Below are 22,752 nucleotides of genomic sequence, written 5' to 3'. Positions count from 1 at the left end.
GTCTATATCTGCCATCTGAGGTAACGGGCGCTTTAGAGCCCCTGACGGCCTATGAGACGTCTGGACAGGCACAAGCTGAGTAGCCGGCTGTCTCATGTCAACCACTGTCTTTTATACAGAGCTGACACTGTCACGTAATTCTTCCAACAGTTCATCCACTCAGGTGTCGACCCCCTAGGGGGTGACATCACTATTACAGGCAATCTGCTCCGTCTCCACATCATTTTTCTCCTCATACATGTCGACACAAACGTACCGACATACAGCACACACACAGGGAATGCTCTGATAGAGGACAGGACCCCACTAGCTCTTTGGGGAGACAGAGGGAGAGTTTGCCAGCACACACCAGAGCGCCATATATATATATATACAGGGATAACCTTATATAAGTGTTTTTCCCCTTATAGCTGCTGTATCTTTAATACTGCGCGTAATTAGTGCCCCCCCTCTCTTTTTTAACCCTTTCTGTAGTGTAGTGACTGCAGGGGAGAGACAGGGAGCTTCCCTCCAACGGAGCTGTGAGGGAAAATGGCGCCAGTGTGCTGAGGAGATAGGCTCCGCCCCCTTATCGGCGGCCTTATCTCCCGTTTTTCTATGTATTCTGGCAGGGGTTAAATGCATCTATATAGCCCAGGAGCTATATGTGATGCATTTTTTGCCATCCAAGGTGTTTTTTATTGCGTCTCAGGGCGCCCCCCCCCAGCACCCTGCACCCTCAGTGACCGGAGTGTGAAGTGTGCTGAGAGCAATGTCGCACAGCTGCAGTGCTGTGCGCTACCTTGTTGAAGACAGGACGTCTTCTGCCGCCGATTTTCCGGACCTCTTCTGCCTTCTGGCTCTGTAAGGGGGCCGGCGGCGCGGCTCTGGGACCCATCCAGGCTGGGCCTGTGATCGTCCCTCTGGAGCTAATGTCCAGTAGCCTAAGAAGCCCAATCCACTCTGCACGCAGGTGAGTTCGCTTCTTCTCCCCTTGGTCCCTCGATGCAGTGAGCCTGTTGCCAGCAGGTCTCACTGAAAATAAAAAACCTAAACTAAAAGTTTCACTAAGAAGCTCAGGAGAGCCCCTAGTGTGCACCCTTCTCGTTCGGGCACAGAGATCTAACTGAGGCTTGGAGGAGGGTCATAGGGGGAAGAGCCAGTGCACACCAGATTGTCCTAAAGCTTTCTTTAGATGTGCCCAGTCTTCTGCGGAGCCGCTATTCCCCATGGTCCTTACGGAGTCCCCAGCATCCACTTAGGACGTTAGAGAAACAATAAAACCAGAAAAGCTCTAGGAGCTACCCTAGCTGTAAACAGCTCCACCGGGGACATTTTCTAAACTGAGTCTGGTACGAGGGGCATAGACGGAGGAGCCAGCCCACACTATTAAACTCTTAAAGTGCCCACGGCTCCTAAGGGACCCGTCTATGCCCCATGGTACTAATGTGGACCCCAGCATCCTCTAGGACGTAAGAGAAATATGGGGTATAGAGTAGAGTAGAGTAATGGATTATCGCAAAGTTCCACTGGAAAATAAGTTATCGGTAAATGTAATAAGGCAACCAAAGTAACAACAGAAACGCTTGATCAAGAGAATAACAAACATAATTGTCCACACTCCTTACCCAATCCAGTGCATATCATAGGTTTGATGTCAGGGCATAATCATGAACATTCTGGAAGTTAATGCCTCCCAGCAACGGCTGCTGCAATTTATACAGTGATATCCTGGGGCGTTTACCAGACGATATTAATTTGGTTATAGCCCTATTAATATGTGCAACATCACGGTCAGTCAGAAAGAAAGGCAACATCTCGATTGGGTAAAGAAGTCTGGGAAAGGAGACCATCAATGGCCGATATATGATAACGGCAAATGGCGCCATTTATCAAAATCAGTCAACATTTGAGTAATAAAATAAGTAAAACTAACCAAATAAAGAGTGGATATATCCCCTGGAAATCGGAGTACCAAATACACTAAAAAATCTGGTGCCCAACGGAAAGGGAACGAGATACCTCAATAGTTTATGTTCATGCTTCAATGAAGATTTTATAATCCAAAAAACAAAACATAGGACATAGAATAGCACCTGAAGGAACAATGCAGGGAAATGGTGAAGATGAGTCTACTCCAGAAGATTAAAATGCTTCCCCACCTGTGTGATGTCTACAGTGTGCATCAAGAGCTGATTTATATCTCACTCAGAACATGCAAATGGCCTCACCTGTGACTTCTCTGATGTCTAATCAGATGTGATTGCCGAGCAAAACATTTTGCACACTCAGTGCATGCAAAGGGCTTCTCACCTGTATGAATTCTCTGATGTATAACAAGATGTGATTTCTCTTTAAAACATGTCCCACACTCAGAACATGGAAATGGTTTCTCACCAGTGTGATTTCTCTGATGAATAACAAGATGTGATGAAGTAGTATAACATTTTCCACACTCAGAACATGCAAAGGGCTTCTCACCTGTGTGACTTCTCTGATGTATAACAAGAGTTGATTTGGAAGTAAAACATTTCCCACACTCAGAACATGAAAATGGTTTTTCACCTGTGTGACTTCTCTGATGTATTACAAGAGCTGATTTATTTGCAAAACATTTCCCACACTCAGAACATGAAAATTGCTCCTTACCTGTGTGACTTCTCTGATGTATAACAAGATATGATGCCTTAGTAAAACATTTCCCACACTCAGAACATGAAAATGGTTCCTCACCTGTGTGACTTTTCTGATGTGTAACCAGATTTAATTGCAGAGCAAAACATTTCCCACACTCAGAACACTTAAATGGTTTCTCACCTGTGTGACTTCTCTGATGTCTCACAAGTTTTGATTTAGCTGCAAAACATTTCCCACACTCAGAACATGATAATTGCTCCTTACCTGTGTGACTTCTCTGATGTATAACAAGATATGATGCTTTAGTAAAACATTTCCCACACTCAGAACATGAAGATGGTTCCTCACCTATGTGACTTTTCTGATGTGTAACAAGAACTGATTTGTGTGTGAAACATTTCCCACACTCAGAACATGGAAATGGATTCTCACCTGTGTGACTTCTCTGATGTGTAACAAGAACTGATTTGTGTGTGAAACATTTCCCACACTCAGAACATGGAAATGGATTCTCACCTGTGTGACTTCTCTGATGTGTAACAAGAACTGATTTGTGTGTGAAACATTTCCCACACTCAGAACATGGAAATGGTTTCTCACCTGTGTGACTTCTCTGATGTCTAACAAGAGCTGATTTGTGTGTGAAACATTTCCCACACTCAGAACATGGAAATGGATTCTCACCTGTGTGACTTCTCTGATGTGTAACAAGAACTGATTTGTGTGTGAAACATTTCCCACACTCAGAACATGGAAATGGTTTCTCACCTGTGTGACTTCTCTGATGTGTAACAAGAACTGATTTGTGTGTGAAACATTTCCCACACTCAGAACATGGAAAGTTCCCCTCACCTGTGTGACTTCTCTCATGTTGAACAAGATATGATTTCAGTGTAAAACATTTCCCACACTCAGAACATGGAAATGGCCTCTCACCTGTGTGAGTTTTCTGATGTGTAACAAGAGTTGATTTCCATGTAAAACATTTCCCACACACAGAACATGGAAATGGCCTCTCACCTGTGTGAATTCTCAGATGTGCAACAAGAGCTGATTTGCATGTAAAACATTTCCCACACTCAGAACATGGAAATGGCCTCTCATATGCCTTAGCTGACTGATGGGTAATAAGCTTTGTGTTCGGTGTAAAACATTTGGCATCTATAGAACAGGGAAACACTGTATCTACTGTCAGAGCTGTAACAGATGCTCCAATATCAGAGTGATCAGGAGAACATTTCCCAGGATCAGAGGGATCAGCTGACAGGGCTGGAGGTACAATTGGGGTAATGGGGTTATCTCCTGGAGAATCCTGTCTACTGTCATCATCTTTTATTTCACAGTCCGGGGATAACATTAGATGTCCTTCTGAGATGTTCCTGCTTTTGTGTCCATCTGCTGGAAATAAAATACATTATGGAAATGTGACATTTCCTGTAACAATTTTAATCTTGTAAAGAATAATGGTAAAAAAATGGCAAATTACTATAAAATTAGTAGACAAGACCCAGGATGTTACATGGTACAATATATAATTCTATAAATGACATTGTAATCCGTACTATATTTCAATCATTGCTTTTCTGTTTAATTAAAAATACTAGGAAGCTTGGACTGGAGTGCAACCTACACTGAGAGATCAAGTGGGATTACTAGAGGTGACATGGGCTGTGCAGTAACATAACATCGCCTGTGCATACATTTAGGTAACACTGAGATCATGTGGTATTACTAGAGGTGACATGGGCTGTGCAGTAACATAACATCGCCTGTGCATACATATAGGTAACACTGAGATCAAGTGGAATTACTAGAGGTGACATGGGCTGTGCAGTAATAAATCGAGTTATGGTAGACCTACCCTTGATAACTCTATTTCTCCGAAGTCCAGTGTCTACAGGGTACCTTGGGATATGAGGTATCTTAAGCGGATTGGCACCAACGATCAAAGCTTTCAGCCTCCCAGAATGCAACAGGCCAGTCCCCTATATCCCTGCCTCTTGGCTCAGGCAATTCAGTTATTTTCCAAAGCTCAAGGCAGAAGCATCATAGAGAACCCTAATCAGGCGAGAAGAACACACATACACACTTCCATACAAAAAGGAAGGGGTTAGTAAATATAAGCATCCTCAAATCAGGTGCGTCAGGGTGGGATCTCCGTGGACACTATAGACTTCGGAGAAATAGAGTTATCAACGGTAGGTCTATCACAACTCGATATTTCTCCTGCATGGTCCACAGTGTAGTCCACATGGTACCTTGGGACGTTCCAAAGCAAACATTTAGTGGAGGGGATGCTCCTGATTGGACAGAATCCTTCGCCCGAATGCAGTGTCCTGAGAGGCATCAAAGGCGTAAAGTCTAATGAATGTATTGACGTAAGACCATGTGGCTTCCTCTCCCCGTATGTGGGCACCTTGAAGTTCTGCCGAGAAGCCATGAGATCTCTCTCTGGCAACCCCCATTTGTCTACCAGGCTCTGGAAGACCTCTGGGTGTAAAGCCCATTCGTTTGCATGAATGGTGTGTCGCATGAGAAAATCTGCTTCCCAGTTTAGGATTCCCGGAATGAATACTGCGGACAAGGCCGGATAATGAAATTCTGCCCACCTTAGTGTGCGACTTACCTCCTTCATTGCCTTTTGACTGCGCGTTCCTCCTTGATGATTGAGGTACACTACTGCCGTCGCATTTTCCGAACGAATCTGCACCGGCTTTTCCTGAAGAATGTCCTTCGCCTGAGCGAGAGCCAGATGCACGGCCCGAAGCTCCAATATATTTAATCGGCAAGCAACTTTCTTTTTTGGTCCACTGCCCCTAAAAGCAACCCTTTTCTGAAACGGCTCCCCAGGCCAAAATGCTGGCGTCCGTTATCAGAATCTCCCAATCCGAGATCCAAAAGGGTCGTTCTTTGTTCAGATGGGACGTCTGTAGCCACCAGGCTAATGACCTACAAACTTCCAAAGGAAGGACCAAATTCTGAATTTTAATTGTCTGATGTAACCACTTCCATTTGGAAGGAATCAGACGCAGAAGGAGCCTCAAGTGGAATTGAGTGATAATGTCGGTATTATCTTAGACCGCAAAGCTATACCTCTAATTACACTTTTACCGTTGAGCCGCTAGACTACGTGCACGTGCTACGCACTTTGTACGCTATTTGCGTACAGAGTCCTGCACGCGATACGCACTTGGCGTACACACGCCGCGCTGAGTGTACAGAGAACACACAGCGAGCGCACACACAATTAATAAACTTTAAACCTTGTTAACGATATAATGTAATATGCTTGCACTTAAAACCCTTAACAGTAAAGTACTGTAATGATGTTATACCTTTAAACTTTAAGTAGCGCTGGCGATACAAAGTACCCGCAGTGCGTACACCTTAACAATGCTTATACACCTTAAACAGGTTAAACTACTTTAAAGCCCATGCAGGAAAGTGAAAACACAACACTGATTTGTAGTTGAAACCACAGGGTTCTAAGGCCACCGTGGTTTGATTCCAAAAGATAAAAACAATACAATTTATACACTACAGGCTAACAAGTAAATCTAAACAGAATAATGGCTACAGAGAATGTACGTACGTGAGAATATTCGCAAGCGCAACCCGAATCTGGTCCTCCGCTCATCAGGTAGATAGCGTTCAGAGTCTTCTGACCGGCCAGGCAACAGTGGTCTTTTTATACACAACATGCATACACAATACAATGGTCACTGTAATCTCATTGTTCATTGGACGCAGGGACATGTCTCTACATTACAGTAAAGGTCATAGGTGGATTTGAAAGGGTGGGCGATGTCTTTCCCCAACTGCTCTTGTGGGTGGTATCCTCTGGATTCCAGCCGCATGTGTAATTTACAGTAAATACAGTTAATGTTCATATTCTACTTTTGTACATAACTATACGCAGGAGCAAGCTATCTTTCTCTAACTAACACCGGAATGTTACCCTCAAAATACCCTACAGCTGGATACTAGACATCACCTCCCAACCTTTATCTGACCCTTCCTATCATGAAAAGGCAAATCCCTTTGTCCAGGAACTGTTTAAACTAATAATACTCGCTGACATGGTCTAGGGGGGGTCTGGGACTCAGGGTCGACACACTTTAGGTCGACGCCAATTGATCGACACACATTAGGTCGACAGGGTCAAATGGTCGACAGGGTCAAAAGGTTGACAGGGTCAAAAGGTCGACAGGGTCAAAAGGTTGACATGAGTTTTTTATGTTTTTTTGGTGTCGTTTTCTTCGTAGAGTGACCGGGAACCCGAATTAGTGCACCGCGTCCCCTCGCATGGCTCGCTTCGCTCGCCATGCTTCGGGCATGGTGCCTTCGCTCCGCTACCGCTTCGCTCGGCACACTTTACCGTTCCAATCGTAGTCCACGTGGATCGTTAAGTATGAAAAGGTTCAAAAAAAGAAAAAAATCGTGAAAAACTCATGTCGACCTTTTTCCATGTCGACCTTGTTCCTGTCGACCTAATGTGTGTCGACCAATTGGCGTTGACCTAAAGTGTGTCGACCTTTGTGCTGTCGACCTGGAGTCCAGATACCGTCTAGGGGAACTACTTCTAAAATGTACGCTATTTGGGTTAAATATGCAATGTTCTAATAACACTCTACACACTCACAAACCCTACCGTAAATGTGCATACCACGCGCCAAGGCGCATGGCCGTGAAAGCTCCGTTACGCAAAGTGCGGATATGCGCACGCACGTCAGAGCGAGTGCGCGCGCAGCGGACATGTGCATGGGGTTAGCACAAGGCATATACATTATATTTTTCGACTGACATGAGAATATTCCGCCATGTCGAAACCATAGATCCCATCACAAGCATCGCTGCGTGAATGGACACCCTTCGACTGTGTAAAAGCTCCCGAATCCTTGACTGTATTGTGGATATTTTGTTCAGAGGGAGAAACACCCTCTGAAGACCGGAATCCAATACAACCCCTAAGTGCGTCATACTTTATGACAGAACCAAGGATGACTTTTGCCCAATTTATGAGCCAGCCGTGGCTTTGTAAACAGGCAATTATCAGTTGCAGATGGCACTGGTTTCCTGGGACTGAGCCAGAATTATCAGGTCACCCAAGTATGGGAAATTCCTTACCCACTGACGACGGAGATAAGCCGCCATCACCACCATAATTTTGGTGAACACTCTTGGAGCTGTAGCCAGTCCAAATGTTAAGGCCTGAAACTGAAAATGTTGCCGGAGGATAGTAAACCTGAGATAATACTGATGGGACTCTGCTATAGGTATATGTAGGTAAGCATCCTGAATGTCTAGGGATACCATAAAATCCCCCGGCTCCATGGCCAAGATAATGGAACGTAAAGTCTCCATATGAAACCGAGGCACTCAGAGTTTTGAGATTGAGAATGCTCCGGAATGACCCATTTGGTTTCTGTACTAGAAACAGGTTGGAATAGAAACCTTGTCCCTGCTGTGCAGGTGGGACCAGTACTATCACCCCTGATTGTACCAACTTCTGAACTGCCTTCTGTAAAGCCCTGGCCTTTGCTTCAACTGAAAACGGGCTGGTACAAAGCTTACAGCTGCTAGAACAACAGCCCAAAGATCGTGGTCCGGCTCCTGCCGCACCAACATAAAAAACAGAATCGCCTGAGCCAGGAAGCGGGGATATAGGAGACTGGCCCATTGCATTCTGGGAGGCCAAAAACTTTGATCTTTGGTGCCAATCCACTGATGCTACCTCATATCCCAAGGTACCCTGTGGACTTCACTGTGGACCCTGCAGATAAAATAGGCTTTTAATATACCTACTGGTAAATCCTTTTCTCATAGTCCGTAGAGGATGTTGGGCAGCATCAAAGACCATGGGGTATAGATGGGTCCTGTGGAGCCTTGGGCACTATAAAATTTGAATAGTGTGGGTTGGCTCCTCCCTCTATGTCCCTCCTCCAGACCTCAGCTTAGGAACTGTGCCCGAGGAGAATGACAACCTCGAGAGAGGATACTACAATGATATGCCGTGAGATTCACACTGAACTTATAACATGCAACCACATGTAACTCAATGGAAACATGTCAGTATACATGTACCAAGAGACCGCAACCGCTGCCATTATTTAACAAGTAACTGTGCAGAGAATAGAAGCACTGGGCGGGCGCCCAACATCCTCTACGGACTACGAGAAAAGGATTTACTGGTAGGTATATTAAAATACTATTTTCTCTTACGTCCTAGAGGATGTTGGGGAGCATCAAATGCCATGGGGCCTATACCAAAGCTCCCACTAGGGGAGGGAAAGTGTTGATGTTCCCTGCAAAACTTATAGACCAACTGGAGGTCATCAGAGGCCAAAGTATCAAACTTGTAGAACTTTGCAAATGCGTTTGATCCTGATCATGTAGCTGCTCAGCAAAGTTGAAGTGCCGAGACACCCCGGGCAGACGCCCAGTAAGAGCCCACTTTAAGAGTAGAGCGAGGCTTTACCGATTTAGGTTCCGGCAATCTTGCCGTAGATAGTATGCGGAATAGTACATCTGATCCAGCGAGGAATAGGCTGCTTTGAAGCAGCACACCCAATCTTATTGGGATCATGAAGCACAAACAACGCTTCTGACTTTCTAAGAGGAGCAGTCCTCTTCACATATATCTTCAAAGCCTCTTGTGAGACGTCCAATGACTTAGCTGAAGTAGAAATGTCAGCAGCCACTGACATCACAACAGGTTGGTTGATATGAGAAACTGACGCAACCGTTGGAAGGAAGATTGACGCGTCCTGAGCTCAACTCCAACCTCATGAAAACAAGGAGGGCTCTTGTGAGACAAAGCCCCACATTCTGACACCCGCCTTGCGGATGCCAAAGCCAACAAAAAGTGACCAGCTTCCATGTAAGAAACTGAAAGTCAGCCTCTCGTAAAGGTTCAATGAATCCGAATGCAGGACTTGCAACATAACATCAAGATCCCATGGCACCATAGGAGGAACACAAAAAACAAAAAAAAAAAGAGGCTGGATGTGCAGAATCCCTTTCAAGAAAGTCTGTACCTGAGGAAGTGCAGTCTGTGTTTCTGGAAGAAAACAAGGCCGAAATCTGGTCCTTGAGCTAGCCTAATCGTAGGCCCACAACCATACGGGACTGTAGAAAGAGAAGTAAATGACCCAAATGAAACTCCACCAAAGGGAATTCTTGGATTTACACCAAGACATCTTTCCTCCAATATCAATGGTAATGTCTTGACGTGACTCCTTTTTCTCCTGCCTGAATAAGCGTAGGGATGACTTCGGAATAATATTTCGAGCTTATATCTGGTGGTCAACCTCCATGCCTTCAAACTTAGTTGTGGTAAGTGTTAATTAAAGAACTGGCTCCTGCAGACGCAGGTCCTCTTGACGAGGAAGAAGCCTTGGAACCTTTTGAAGTAACCTGAGAACCAGATAACAAGTTCTCCTTGGCCGTCTCAGGGCAATGAGGGACGCCAGATTTTATGTTCCATTTAGTGTAACTGGAGGGAACACCTCCATTAACTAAAACGCCCCCTGAACCAACAGAGGGCTGTCACTGTATGTGGGCTTGTTCTGGAACCATGGCCAGTATTTACTAAAAATCAGAGTTTTGACGATTTGTGTTTTTTTTTCTAAGTCCCAATCCGGGAATTCACCAAGCAGAAAACTCGGCAGTGTCTGGTACATTTGTAATGGTTTGATTGGCAAAGTTCTGAAATACGAATGAATAGACCATCGGTCAAATGCGGCTGTTATTTCATACAATACGGGTATTCACTATTCATTCGTATTTGGGTGTTAGTCTCTGAGTGCTCAAGTGCGGGTCTATTTTTTTTCGAATCGTTAAAAAAAGCAGGAAAAAAAATAGACCTGCTCTTTCCAGTCAAATTTGGATAACCACGCACGGATCAGTGAGATCTGTGCATGGTTATCTATGGGAAAGGGTGTGTTTAGAGTCAAAAGTGAAAAAAAAAATTGAGTGGGTTCACCCCTCCTAAGCATAACCAGCCTCGGGCTCTTTGAGCCGGTCCTGGTTGAAAAAATATGGGGAACAAAATGTAAGGGGTTCCCCCATATTTGATCAACCAGCACTGGGCTCTGCGCCTGGTCCTGGTTCCAAAAATACAGGGGACAAAAACCGCAGGGGTCCCCCGTATTTTTAAAACTAGCACCGGGCTCCACTAGCCAGGTACATAATGCCACAGCCGGGGGACACTTTTATAGTGGTCCCTGCGGCCCTGGCATTACATAGCCAACTAGTCACCCTGGCCGGGGTCCCCCTCTCCAGCCACCCAAGGGCCAGGGGTGAAGCCCGAGGCTGCCCCCCCCCCCACCCCCCATCCAAGGGTGGCGGATGGGGGGCTGATAGCCAAGTGTAAAAAAAGTTAATATTGTTTTTAGTAGCAGTACTACAAGTCCCAGCAAGCCTCCCCCGCAAGCTGGTACTTGGAGAACCATAAGTACCAGCATGCGGTGGAAAACCTGGGCCGCTGGTACATGTAGTACTACTACTAAAAAAATACCCCCCAAAAAACAGGACACACACCGTGAAAGTATAAGTTTATTACATACATGCACACCTCCATACATACATACTTACCTATGTTACCACGAGGCTCGTCCTCTTCTCCCTGTAGAATCCTTGGGGACCTGTGAAAAAAATTATACTCACATAATCCAGTGTAGATTCTGTCCTTTGTATAATCCACATAGTTGGCAAAACAAAAAAACGGAAACCCGACCACGCACTGAACAGGGTCCCATGTTTACACATGGGACCCCTTTCCCCGACTGCCAGGACCCCCCCTAACTCTTGTCAAAGAGGGTCCCTTCAGCCAATCAGGGAGCGTCACGTCGTGGCACTCTCCTGATTGGCTGTGTGCTCCTGTAGTGTCTGTGAGGCTGCACACGGCAGAGATACAATGTAGCGCCTATGCGCTCCATTGTATCCAATGGTGGGAACTTTGCGGTGAGCGGTTGACCGAAAGTAACCTCACCGCTGACCGCAAAGTTCCCACCATTGGATACAATGGAGCGCATAGGCGCTACATTGTATCACTGCCGTGTGCTGCCTCACAGACACTACAGGAGCACACAGCCAATCAGGAGAGTACCCCGAGGATTCTACATGGAGACGAGGACCGAGCCTCGTGTGAACATAGGTAAGTATGTATGTATGTATGTATGTATGTATGTATGTATGGAGGTGTGCCTGTATGTAATTATACTTATACTTTCACGGTGTGTGTGTCCTGTTTTTTTGGGGGTATTATTTTAATAGTAGTACTACTACAGGTACCAGCGGCCCAGGTTTTCCACCGCATGCTGGTACTTGTGGTTCTCCAAGTACCCGCTTGCGGGGGAGGCTTACTGGGACTTGTAGTACTGCTACTAAAACAATATTCACATTTTTTACACTTGGCTATCAGCCCCCCATCTGCCGCCCTTGGATGGGGGGACAGCCGCGGGCTTCACCCCTGGCCCTTGGGTGGCTGGAGGGGGGACCCCTTGATTTAAGGGGTTACCACTCCTCCAGGGTACCCCGGCCAGGGGTGACTAGTTGGGTATGTAATGCCAGGGCCGCAGAGACCACTATAAAAGTGTCCCCCGGCTGTGGCATTATGTACCTGGCTCGTGGAGCCCGGTGCTGATTTTAAAAATACGGGGGACCCCTACGCTTTTTGTCCCCCATATTTTTTCAACCAGGACCGGCTCAAAGAGCCCAAGACTAGTTATGCTTAGGAGGGGTGACCCCACGCAATTTTTTTCAGATTTTAAAACACTTTAAACACCTTTTTAAGGTACACAATGAAGCCCTGCACTGATCTCACAGATCCGCCTGGGATTCCTTGTGTTTTATCAGGCAGTGTTTTACTCATCACTCCCGTAAAACACTGCCTGACATTACGAATCACATCGACATCGGAAAATACGAATTGGGAAAAGTCGGCAGCTTAGTGAATGACCGTATCAGGATTCAAAAAGTTGCAGTAAAATGCACCCGATACCATTCGAGATCAAACACCCTTCAAAACAGCAAAAACACGAATCTTTGTAAATATACCCCCATGTGTCCATAACTTTATTGTGAGACTTTGTCTGTTTGACCTTCTTCCTAGAATTCTTGTACGAAGAAGTTTGAAAATGCGCGGAAGTACTACCCTTGCGCGAATGTCTTCCAATCTTTCTCCTGATAGAGGAGGATCCAGGTCTGACTCCTGAACCTGCGTCCCTCGAGTAGATGGTACCGTATTCCCCCTTTTAGGGGAATGAAATCTTGGTGGAAGCGCAACGGCATACTCACTGTTACATCCAAAGATGTGATCTGAACACTTGTTCTAGAGATTCCACTAGAAGAACTTGCTCTGGAATCGTTTAATTCCGCCACAGCAGTGCTGTGAGATATTACGTTATTTGGGGAGATGTCAACATCTGGACAAGGACCCTCTGCAACTTGGAGAGGTCTAAGAACCTCCGGAACTGCTCTAACAGTGTAGGATTGCCAACCTTATGAAGGCAAGAAGCAGAAGTTAATTGGGAAGCGGGCCTAGCCCCGCTAGTCTTAGAGACATCCTTTCCCAATTTAAATCAGAAGTTTAGTTTTCAAATTTCTTTGATAATTCTGCCAGGCGGGAGCCTGTTAAGTCATTGACTTGTGACCTTAGGTAATTCCTACCCTTAGCGGATCCCTGTCTCCCACCTGCTTTGACTCCCATTTGGAAGCCTTAGCGTCATGCTAAATTAGTAGGTGGACAGATGTATTCTGTTCCTGCCCCTCCTCTCCCGGGGAAAAAAAAAAAAGGGGGGGGGGGGGGGGTAAACTCGGGACCATTTGTTTTCCCGGCCCAAGGGTTGAGACAATATCATCCCTGTCAATCAAATATATATATATATATATATATATATATATATACCCACAATAGGTGGCCTGAGGATAGTTTTACTGGCCGTGTATATAAATCTGAGTGTAGTCTCAAGTTTGCGGACAGCCGGTTCTTTTAGTGAATTCGTACCGGGGATGGGCCAGGTAACAGTAATCTGATCATCTGGACAAGGCGGTGTTCACCATGGAAGAAGTCTCGCATTATGACTTATTCTTTTCAGGAAACGGCTAAGCCGTGAAAATCCCCTTAAAGATCAGGAATTTATGCGCCTGGGATGTCCCAGGCGTGTTCACACATAACATTCTCTATTTCAGATACATTAAATGCTATCACAGGTTTCGTATTTATATGAAAATAAACTCTTTTCTCCTGTACTGGAGGTATAACAGTGATTTGTAATACCCCATTCACATCGCACAAATAACCCGGTATTGCCGTGTCGAACCGGGTCAGTGTGCGATGTGAAAGGTCCTTTCACGATTTAGCGGGTCGTCTGACACGGTAATTCAACCCGGTAAAAAAGAAGGGTTTTACCCGGGTTGATTACTGGGTCAGGTGCGGTGTGAATGGGAGCCGTGCCGATGCGACACGGTTCCCATTCACAGCATAGGGAGAGGCGGCGCAGGAGATGAGCTCATCTCCCGGCGCCGCCTCCACCCCCGCCGCTGCTATGGCAAAAGACCCGGTATATTACCGGGTCGGAAAGCCAGCAGCGGAGCGCAAATGCCGGATCCCACCCGTTAAGTACACGTTTGTCTTACCGGGTAGGATCCGGCATTTGCGGTCTGAATGTAGTATAACTCTTCCCCGAAGTTTGCATCATAGTTTGAATACAGTTTGCTAGGGTAGCAGTCTGTCTACATATCCCCTTCCACGTCCCCCGTGTCGACCTCTGTCGACTTGCATTATACGTGTAATAGCACGCCTCGAGGGATCTGAGGGGTCTGAAGAAGTTTTCAGATTGTACAAATCTATCATTCAACTGAGAAATTATAACTTAATGTTCTCCAAATCCTTGTCATGGGGACCAGGAAACATTACACCGTCCGGTCTTACTGACAGGAATCAATAGCTGAATTACATTCTGCATTTCTGACATATTCCTTATAGACATGATATACCGCAATTTCACACATACACAGTGTATGCAGAACAGTTATCATACTGATTGATCAGGTTAATATGGCAGGAATTCATCTGTAGTTGACATACATTCCACATCCTCTGGTATATACTCTATAGATGGATAATGTGACCTTTCACCCACATACCCAGTCACAGAGGGTCTGGAGAACGGTTACCTCAGAGATCAGATTAATACAGAAGTATGAACCAGACGCATACCAGCGCTTCTAGAAGCTTTTTTATAACCTTCTGCTTTTGTTAATTAATACGTTAACATCATCACCAAAGTACACCTTTGACTTTTAACCCCCTGGTACCACAGTGAGTTATGAGGAGGTCAGCGGTCTCTGCAGCGTGTCCTCTGCGGTGCATGCAGTCTCAAAATGGCGCTGGTGTGCTGGATCTGAAATGAGAGGAAACGCTGCCCACAAGATGGTGCGATTCTGCCGCTCTTTTTGTTGTTTATACTGGCCGGAGGGATTTATACGCAAACACAGGGTTCATCACCCTTGAATGCCGCTGGGCCAGTTAAGGGAGAATATGGCAGCTCAGAGCGCCCCCCCCCGCACTCTGCACCCAGTGGATTGCAGTTTAAGCTAGTGTAGTGCAGCGCCTCATACCTGGGTCTCCGTCAACCCGTCAGCCGCCATAGACGCTAGCTTTCCGCTGCCGGCTCGTTAGCGTTTTAATACTCACCACCGACGTCTTCTGGCAGTTTCAGGGGGTGGCGGCTGGTGCTGCAGGAGTGAGCGTTCGCCATCAGGGGCTATGCGATCAGTACCCTCAGGAGGTAATGGTGTCCTGTCAGCGGGAGCAGAAGCCATGAACTCTTTAGGAAGTTGGTTCCTGCTCCCTCCATGAGTCCCACGAAGCAGGGAGGCTGTTGCCAGCGGTCTCCCTGTAGTTTAAAAACGTAGAAATATTCTTTACTGGGCTCTTCTTCTGGAGCTCCCTGGAAGTGCTGGCGGCTCTCGGGCACAATTTCTAAACTGAGGTCTGGAGGAGAAGCATAGGAGGGAGGAGCCAACCCACACTAATCAAATTTTATAGTGCCAAAGGCTTCACAGGACCCATCTATACCCCATGGTCTTTGATGCTGCCCAACATCCTCTAGGACGTAAGAGAAGTAACATCGCCTGTGCATACATTTAGGTAACACTGAGATCATGTGAGATTACTAGAGGTGACATGGGCTGTGCAGTAATAGAACATCGCCTGTGCTTACATTTAGGTAACACTGAGAGATCATGTGGGATTACTAGAGATGACATGGGCTGTGCAGTAATATAACATCGCCTGTGCATACATTTAGGTAACACAGAGATCATGTGGAATTACTAGAGGTGACATGGGCTGTGCAGTAATATAACATCGCCTGTGCATACATTTAGGTAACACTGAGAGTTCATGCGGGATTACTAGAGGTGACATGGGCTGTGCAGTAATATAACATTGCCTGTGCATACATTTAGGTAACACAGAGATCATGTGGGATTACTAGAGGTGACATGGGCTGTGCAGTAATATAACATCGCCTGTGCATACATTTAGGTAACACTGAGAGATCATGTGGGATTACTAGAGGTGACATGGGCTGTGCAGTAATATAACATCGCCTGTGCATACATTTAGGTAACACTGAGAGATCATGTGGGATTACTAGAGGTGACATGGGCTGTGCAGTAATATAACATCGCCTGTGCATACATTTAGGTAACACTGACAGATCATGTGGGATTACTAGAGGTGACATGGGCTGTGCAGTAATATAACATCGCCTGTGCATACATTTAGGTAACACTGAGAGATCATGCGGGATTACTAGAGGTGACATGGGCTGTGCAGTAATATAACATCGCCTGTGCATACATTTAGGTAACACAGAGATCATGTGGGATTACTAGAGGTGACATGGGCTGTGCAGTAATATAACATCGCCTGTGCATACATTTAGGTAACACTGAGAGATCATGTGGGATTACTAGAGGTGACATGGGCTGTGCAGTAATATAACATCGCCTGTGCATACATGTAGGTAACACAGAGATCATGTGGGATTACTAGAGGTGACATGGTCTGTGCACTAATATAACATCGCCTGTGCTTACATTTAGGTAACACTGAGAGATCATGTGGGATTACTACAGGTGACATGGTCTGTGCACTAATATAACATCGCCAGTGCATACATTTAGGTAACACTGAAAACATGTGAGATTACTAGAGGTGACATGGGCTGTGCAGTAATATAACATCTCCTGTGCATACATTTAGGTAACACTGAGAGATCATGTGGGATTACTAGAGGTGACATGGGCTGTGCAGTAATATAACATCGCCTGTGCATACATTTAGGTAACACTGAGAGAACATGTGGGATTACTAGAGGTGACATGGGCTGTGCAGTAATATAACATCGCCTGTGCATACATGTAGGTAACACAGAGATCATGTGGGATTACTAGAGGTGACATGGGCTGTGCAGTAATATAACATCGCCTGTGCATACATTTAGGTAACACTGAGAGATCATGTGGGATTACTAGAGGTGACATGGGCTGTGCAGTAATATAACATCACCTGTACTTACATTTAGGTAACACTGAGAGAACATGTGGGATTACTAGAGGTGACATGGGCTGTGCAGTAATATAACATCGCCTGTGCTTACATTTAGGTAACACTGAGAGATCATGTGGGATTACTAGAGGTGATGTGGGCTGTGCAGTAATATAACATCGCCTGTGCATACATGTAGGTAACACTGAGAGATCATGTGGGATTACTAGAGGTGACATGGGCTGTGCAGTAATATAACATCGCCTGTGCATACATTTAGGTAACACTGAGAGATCATGTGGGATTACTAGAGGTGACATGGGCTGTGCAGTAATATAACATCACCTGTGCGTACATTTAGGTAACACAGATCATGTGGGATTACTAGAGGTGACATGGGCTGTGCAGTAATATAACATCGCCTGTGCTTACATTTAGGTAACACTGAGAGATCATGTGGGATTACTAGAGATGACATGGGCTGTGCAGTAATATAACATCGCCTGTGCATACATTTAGGTAACACTGAGAGATCATGTGGGATTACTAGAGGTGACATGGGCTGTGCAGTAATATAACATCGCCTGTGCATACATTTAGGTAACACTGAGAGATCATGTGGGATTACTAGAGGTGACATGGGCTGTGCAGTAATATAACATCGCCTGTGCATACATTTAGGTAACACAGAGATCATGTGGGATTACTAGAGGTGACCTGGGCTGTGCAGTAATATAACATCGCCTGTGCTTACATTTAGGTAACACTGAGAGATCATGTGGGATTACTAGAGATGACATGGGCTGTGCAGTAATATAACAACGCCTGTGCTTACATTTAGGTAACACTGAGAGATCATGTGGGATTACTAGAGATGACATGGGCTGTGCAGTAATATAACATCGCCTGTGCATACATTTAGGTAACACAGAGATCATGTGGGATTACTAGAGGTGACATGGGCTGTGCAGTAATATAACATCGCCTGTGCATACATTTAGGTAACACAGAGATCATGTGGGATTACTAGAGGTGACCTGGGCAGTGCAGTAATATAACATCGCCTGTGCTTACATTTAGGTAACACTGAGAGATCATGTGGGATTACTAGAGGTGATGTGGGCTGTGCAGTAATATAACATCGCCTGTGCATACATGTAGGTAACACTGAGAGATCATGTGGGATTACTAGAGGTGACATGGGCTGTGCAGTAATATAACATCGCCTGTGCATACATTTAGGTAACACTGAGAGATCATGTGGGATTACTAGAGGTGACATGGGCTGTGCAGTAATATAACATCACCTGTGCGTACATTTAGGTAACACAGATCATGTGGGATTACTAGAGGTGACATGGGCTGTGCAGTAATATAACATTGCCTTTGTTTACATTTAGGTAACACTGAGAGATCATGTGGGATTACTAGAGATGACATGGGCTGTGCAGTAATATAACATCGCCTGTGCATACATTTAGGTAACACTGAGAGATCATGTGGGATTACTAGAGGTGACATGGGCTGTGCAGTAATATAACATCGCCTGTGCATACATTTAGGTAACACTGAGAGATCATGTGGGATTACTAGAGGTGACATGGGCTGTGCAGTAATATAACATCGCCTGTGCATACATTTAGGTAACACAGAGATCATGTGGGATTACTAGAGGTGACCTGGGCTGTGCAGTAATATAACATCGCCCGTGCTTACATTTAGGTAACACTGAGAGATCATGTGGGATTACTAGAGATGACATGGGCTGTGCAGTAATATAACATCGCCTGTGCATACATTTAGGTAACACTGAGAGATCATGTGGGATTACTAGAGGTGACATGGGCTGTGCAGTAATATAACATCGCCTGTGCATACATTTAGGTAACACTGAGAGAACATGTGGGATTACTAGAGGTGACATGGGCTGTGCAGTAATATAACATCGCCTGTGCATACATGTAGGTAACACAGAGATCATGTGGGATTACTAGAGGTGACATGGGCTGTGCAGTAATATAACATCGCCCGTGCTTACATTTAGGTAACACTGAGAGATCATGTGGGATTACTAGAGATGACATGGGCTGTGCAGTAATATAACATCGCCTGTGCATACATTTAGGTAACACTGAGAGATCATGTGGGATTACTAGAGGTGACATGGGCTGTGCAGTAATATAACATCGCCTGTGCATACATTTAGGTAACACTGAGAGAACATGTGGGATTACTAGAGGTGACATGGGCTGTGCAGTAATATAACATCGCCTGTGCATACATGTAGGTAACACAGAGATCATGTGGGATTACTAGAGGTGACATGGGCTGTGCAGTAATATAACATCGCCTGTGCATACATTTAGGTAACACAGAGATCATGTGGGATTACTAGAGGTGACCTGGGCTGTGCAGTAATATAACATCGCCTGTGCTTACATTTAGGTAACACTGAGAGATCATGTGGGATTACTAGAGGCGATGTGGGCTGTGCAGTAATATAACATCGCCTGTGCATACATGTAGGTAACACTGAGAGATCATGTGGGATTACTAGAGGTGACATGGGCTGTGCAGTAATATAACATCGCCTGTGCATACATTTAGGTAACACTGAGAGATCATGTGGGATTACTAGAGGTGACATGGGCTGTGCAGTAATATAACATCACCTGTGCGTACATTTAGGTAACACAGATCATGTGGGATTACTAGAGGTGACATGGGCTGTGCAGTAATATAACATCGCCTGTGCTTACATTTAGGTAACACTGAGAGATCATGTGGGATTACTAGAGGTGACATGGGCTGTGCAGTAATATAACATCACCTGTGCGTACATTTAGGTAACACAGATCATGTGGGATTACTAGAGGTGACATGGGCTGTGCAGTAATATAACATCGCCTGTGCATACATTTAGGTAACACTGAGAGAACATGTGGGATTACTAGAGGTGACATGGGCTGTGCAGTAATATAACATCGCCTGTGCATACATTTAGGTAACACTGAGAGAACATGTGAGATTACTAGAGGTGACGTGGGCTGTGCAGTAATATAACATCGCCTGTGCATACATTTAGGTAACACTGAGAGATCATGTGGGATTACTAGAGGTGACATGGGCTGTGCAGTAAATAAGAATTTACTTACCGATAATTTCATTTCTCGTAGTCCGTAGTGGATGCTGGGGACTCCGTCAGGACCATGGGGATTAGCGGCTCCGCAGGAGACAGGGCACAAAAATAAAAGCTTTATGACTAGGTGGTGTGCACTGGCTCCTCCCCCTATGACCCTCCTCCAAGCCTCAGTTAGGATACTGTGCCCGGACGAGCGTACACAATAAGGAAGGATTTTGAATCCCGGGTAAGACTCATACCAGCCACACCAATCACACCGTACAACTTGTGATCTGAACCCAGTTAACAGTATGATAAACATAAAGGAGCCTCTGAAAAGATGGCTCACAACAATAATAACCCAAATTTTTGTAACAATAACTATATACAAGTATTGCAGACAATCCGCACTAGGGATGGGCGCCCAGCATCCACTACGGACTACGAGAAATAGATTTATCGGTAAGTAAAATCTTATTTTCTCTGACGTCCTAGTGGATGCTGGGACTCCGTAAGGACCATGGGGATTATACCAAAGCTCCCAAACGGGCGGGAGAGTGCGGATGACTCTGCAGCACCGAATGAGAGAACTCCAGGTCCTCCTCAGCCAGGGTATCAAATTTGTAAAATTTTGCAAACGTGTTTGCCCCTGACCAAGTAGCTGCTCGGCAAAGTTGTAAAGCCGAGACCCCTCGGGCAGCCGCCCAAGATGAGCCCACTTTCCTTGTGGAATGGGCCTTTACTGATTTTGGCTGTGGCAATCCTGCCACAGAATGTGCAAGCTGAATTGTACTACAAATCCAACGAGCAATCGTCTGCTTAGAAGCAGGAGCACCCAGCTTGTTGGGTGCATACAGGATAAACAGCGAGTCAGATTTTCTGACTCCAGCCGTCCTGGAAACATATATTTTCAAGGCCCTGACAACGTCAAGCAACTTAGAGTCCTCTAAGTCCCCGGTAGCCGCAGGTACCACAATAGGTTGGTTCATGTGAAATGCAGAAACCACCTTAGGTAGAAATTGAGGACGAGTCCTCAATTCCGCCCTGTCAGAATGAAAAATTAAGTAAGGGCTTTTATATGATAAAGCCGCCAATTCTGACACACGCCTGGCTGAAGCCAAGGCTAACAGCATCGACACCTTCCATGTAAGATACTTTAAGTCCACAGTGGAAAGTGGTTCAAACCAATGTGACTTTAGAAAACCCAACACAACATTGAGATCCCAAGGTGCCACTGGAGGCACAAAAGGAGGCTGTATGTGCAGCACCCCTTTTACAAATGTCTGAACTTCAGGTACTGAAGCCAGTTCTTTTTGGAAGAAAATCGACAAGGCCGAAATTTGAACCTTAATGGACCCTAATTTTAGGCCCATAGACAATCCTGTTTGCAGGAAATGAAGGAAACGACCCAGTTGAAATTCCTCTGTAGGGGCCTTCTTGGCCTCACACCACGCAACATATTTACGCCAAATGCGGTGATAATGTTTTGCGGTTACGTCCTTCCTGGCTTTGACCAGAGTAGGGATGACTTCTTCTGGAATGCCTTTTTCCCTCAGGATCCGGCGTTCAACCGCCATGCCGTCAAACGCAGCCGCGGTAAGTCTTGGAACAGACAATGCCCCTGTAGTAGCAGGTCCTTTCTTAGAGGTAGAGGCCACGGTTCGTCCGTGAGCATTTCTTGAAGTTCCGGGTACCAAGTCCTTCTTGGCCAATCCGGAACCACGAGTATAGTTCTTACTCCTCTCCTTCTTATGATTCTCAGTACCTTTGGTATGAGAGGCAGAGGAGGGAACACATATACTGACTGGTACACCCACGGCGTTACCAGAGCGTCCACTGCTATTGCCTGAGGGTTCCTTGACCTGGCGCAATATCTGTCCAGTTTTTTGTTTAGACGTGACGCCATCATGTCCACCTTTGGTTTTTCCCAACGGTTTACAATCAGGTGGAAGACTTCTGGGTGAAGTCCCCATTCTCCCGGGTTAAGGTCGTGTCTGCTGAGGAAGTCTGCTTCCCAGTTGTCCACTCCCGGAATGAACACTGCTGACAGTGCTATCACATGATTTTCCGCCCAGCGAAGAATCCTTGCAGCTTCTGCCATTGCCCTCCTTCTTCTCGTGCCGCCCTGTCTGTTTACGTGGGCGACTGACGTGATGTTGTCCGATTGGATCAACACCGCCTGACCCTGAAGCAGAGGTTTTGCTTGACTTAGGGCATTGTAAATGGCCCTTAGTTCCAGAATGTTTATATGAAGGGATGTTTCCATGCTTGACCACAAGCCCTGGAAATTCCTTCCCTGTGTGACTGCTCCCCAGCCTCTCAGGCTGGCATCCGTGGTTACCAGGATCCAATCTTGAATGCCAAATCTGCGGCCCTCTAGTAGATGAGCACTCTGCAGCCACCACAGGAGAGACACCCTTGTCCTTGGCGACAGGGTTATCCGCTGATGCAT

General features: G+C 45.7%; 1 protein-coding gene across 1 annotated transcript in view; it reads right to left on the bottom strand.

Annotated features, from left to right (window-relative positions):
* The window catches only part of LOC134984095 (zinc finger protein 850-like), a 228,955-nt gene that overhangs the window by 184,319 nt on the left and 21,884 nt on the right, over window positions 1-22,752 (bottom strand). Inside the window, exon 7 of the mRNA XM_063949728.1 lies at window positions 2,293-4,014. Coding sequence (XP_063805798.1) covers window positions 2,293-4,014 — 1,722 coding nt within the window. The remainder of the gene's footprint in view (window positions 1-2,292; window positions 4,015-22,752) is intronic.

The sequence above is a fragment of the Pseudophryne corroboree genome (genome assembly GCF_028390025.1).
Source record: "Pseudophryne corroboree isolate aPseCor3 chromosome 3 unlocalized genomic scaffold, aPseCor3.hap2 SUPER_3_unloc_35, whole genome shotgun sequence".
Classification (NCBI taxonomy): Eukaryota; Metazoa; Chordata; class Amphibia; order Anura; family Myobatrachidae; genus Pseudophryne; species Pseudophryne corroboree.
Note: the sequence above shows the minus strand (reverse complement) of the source record. Positions and strands in the feature narration are given on the sequence as shown.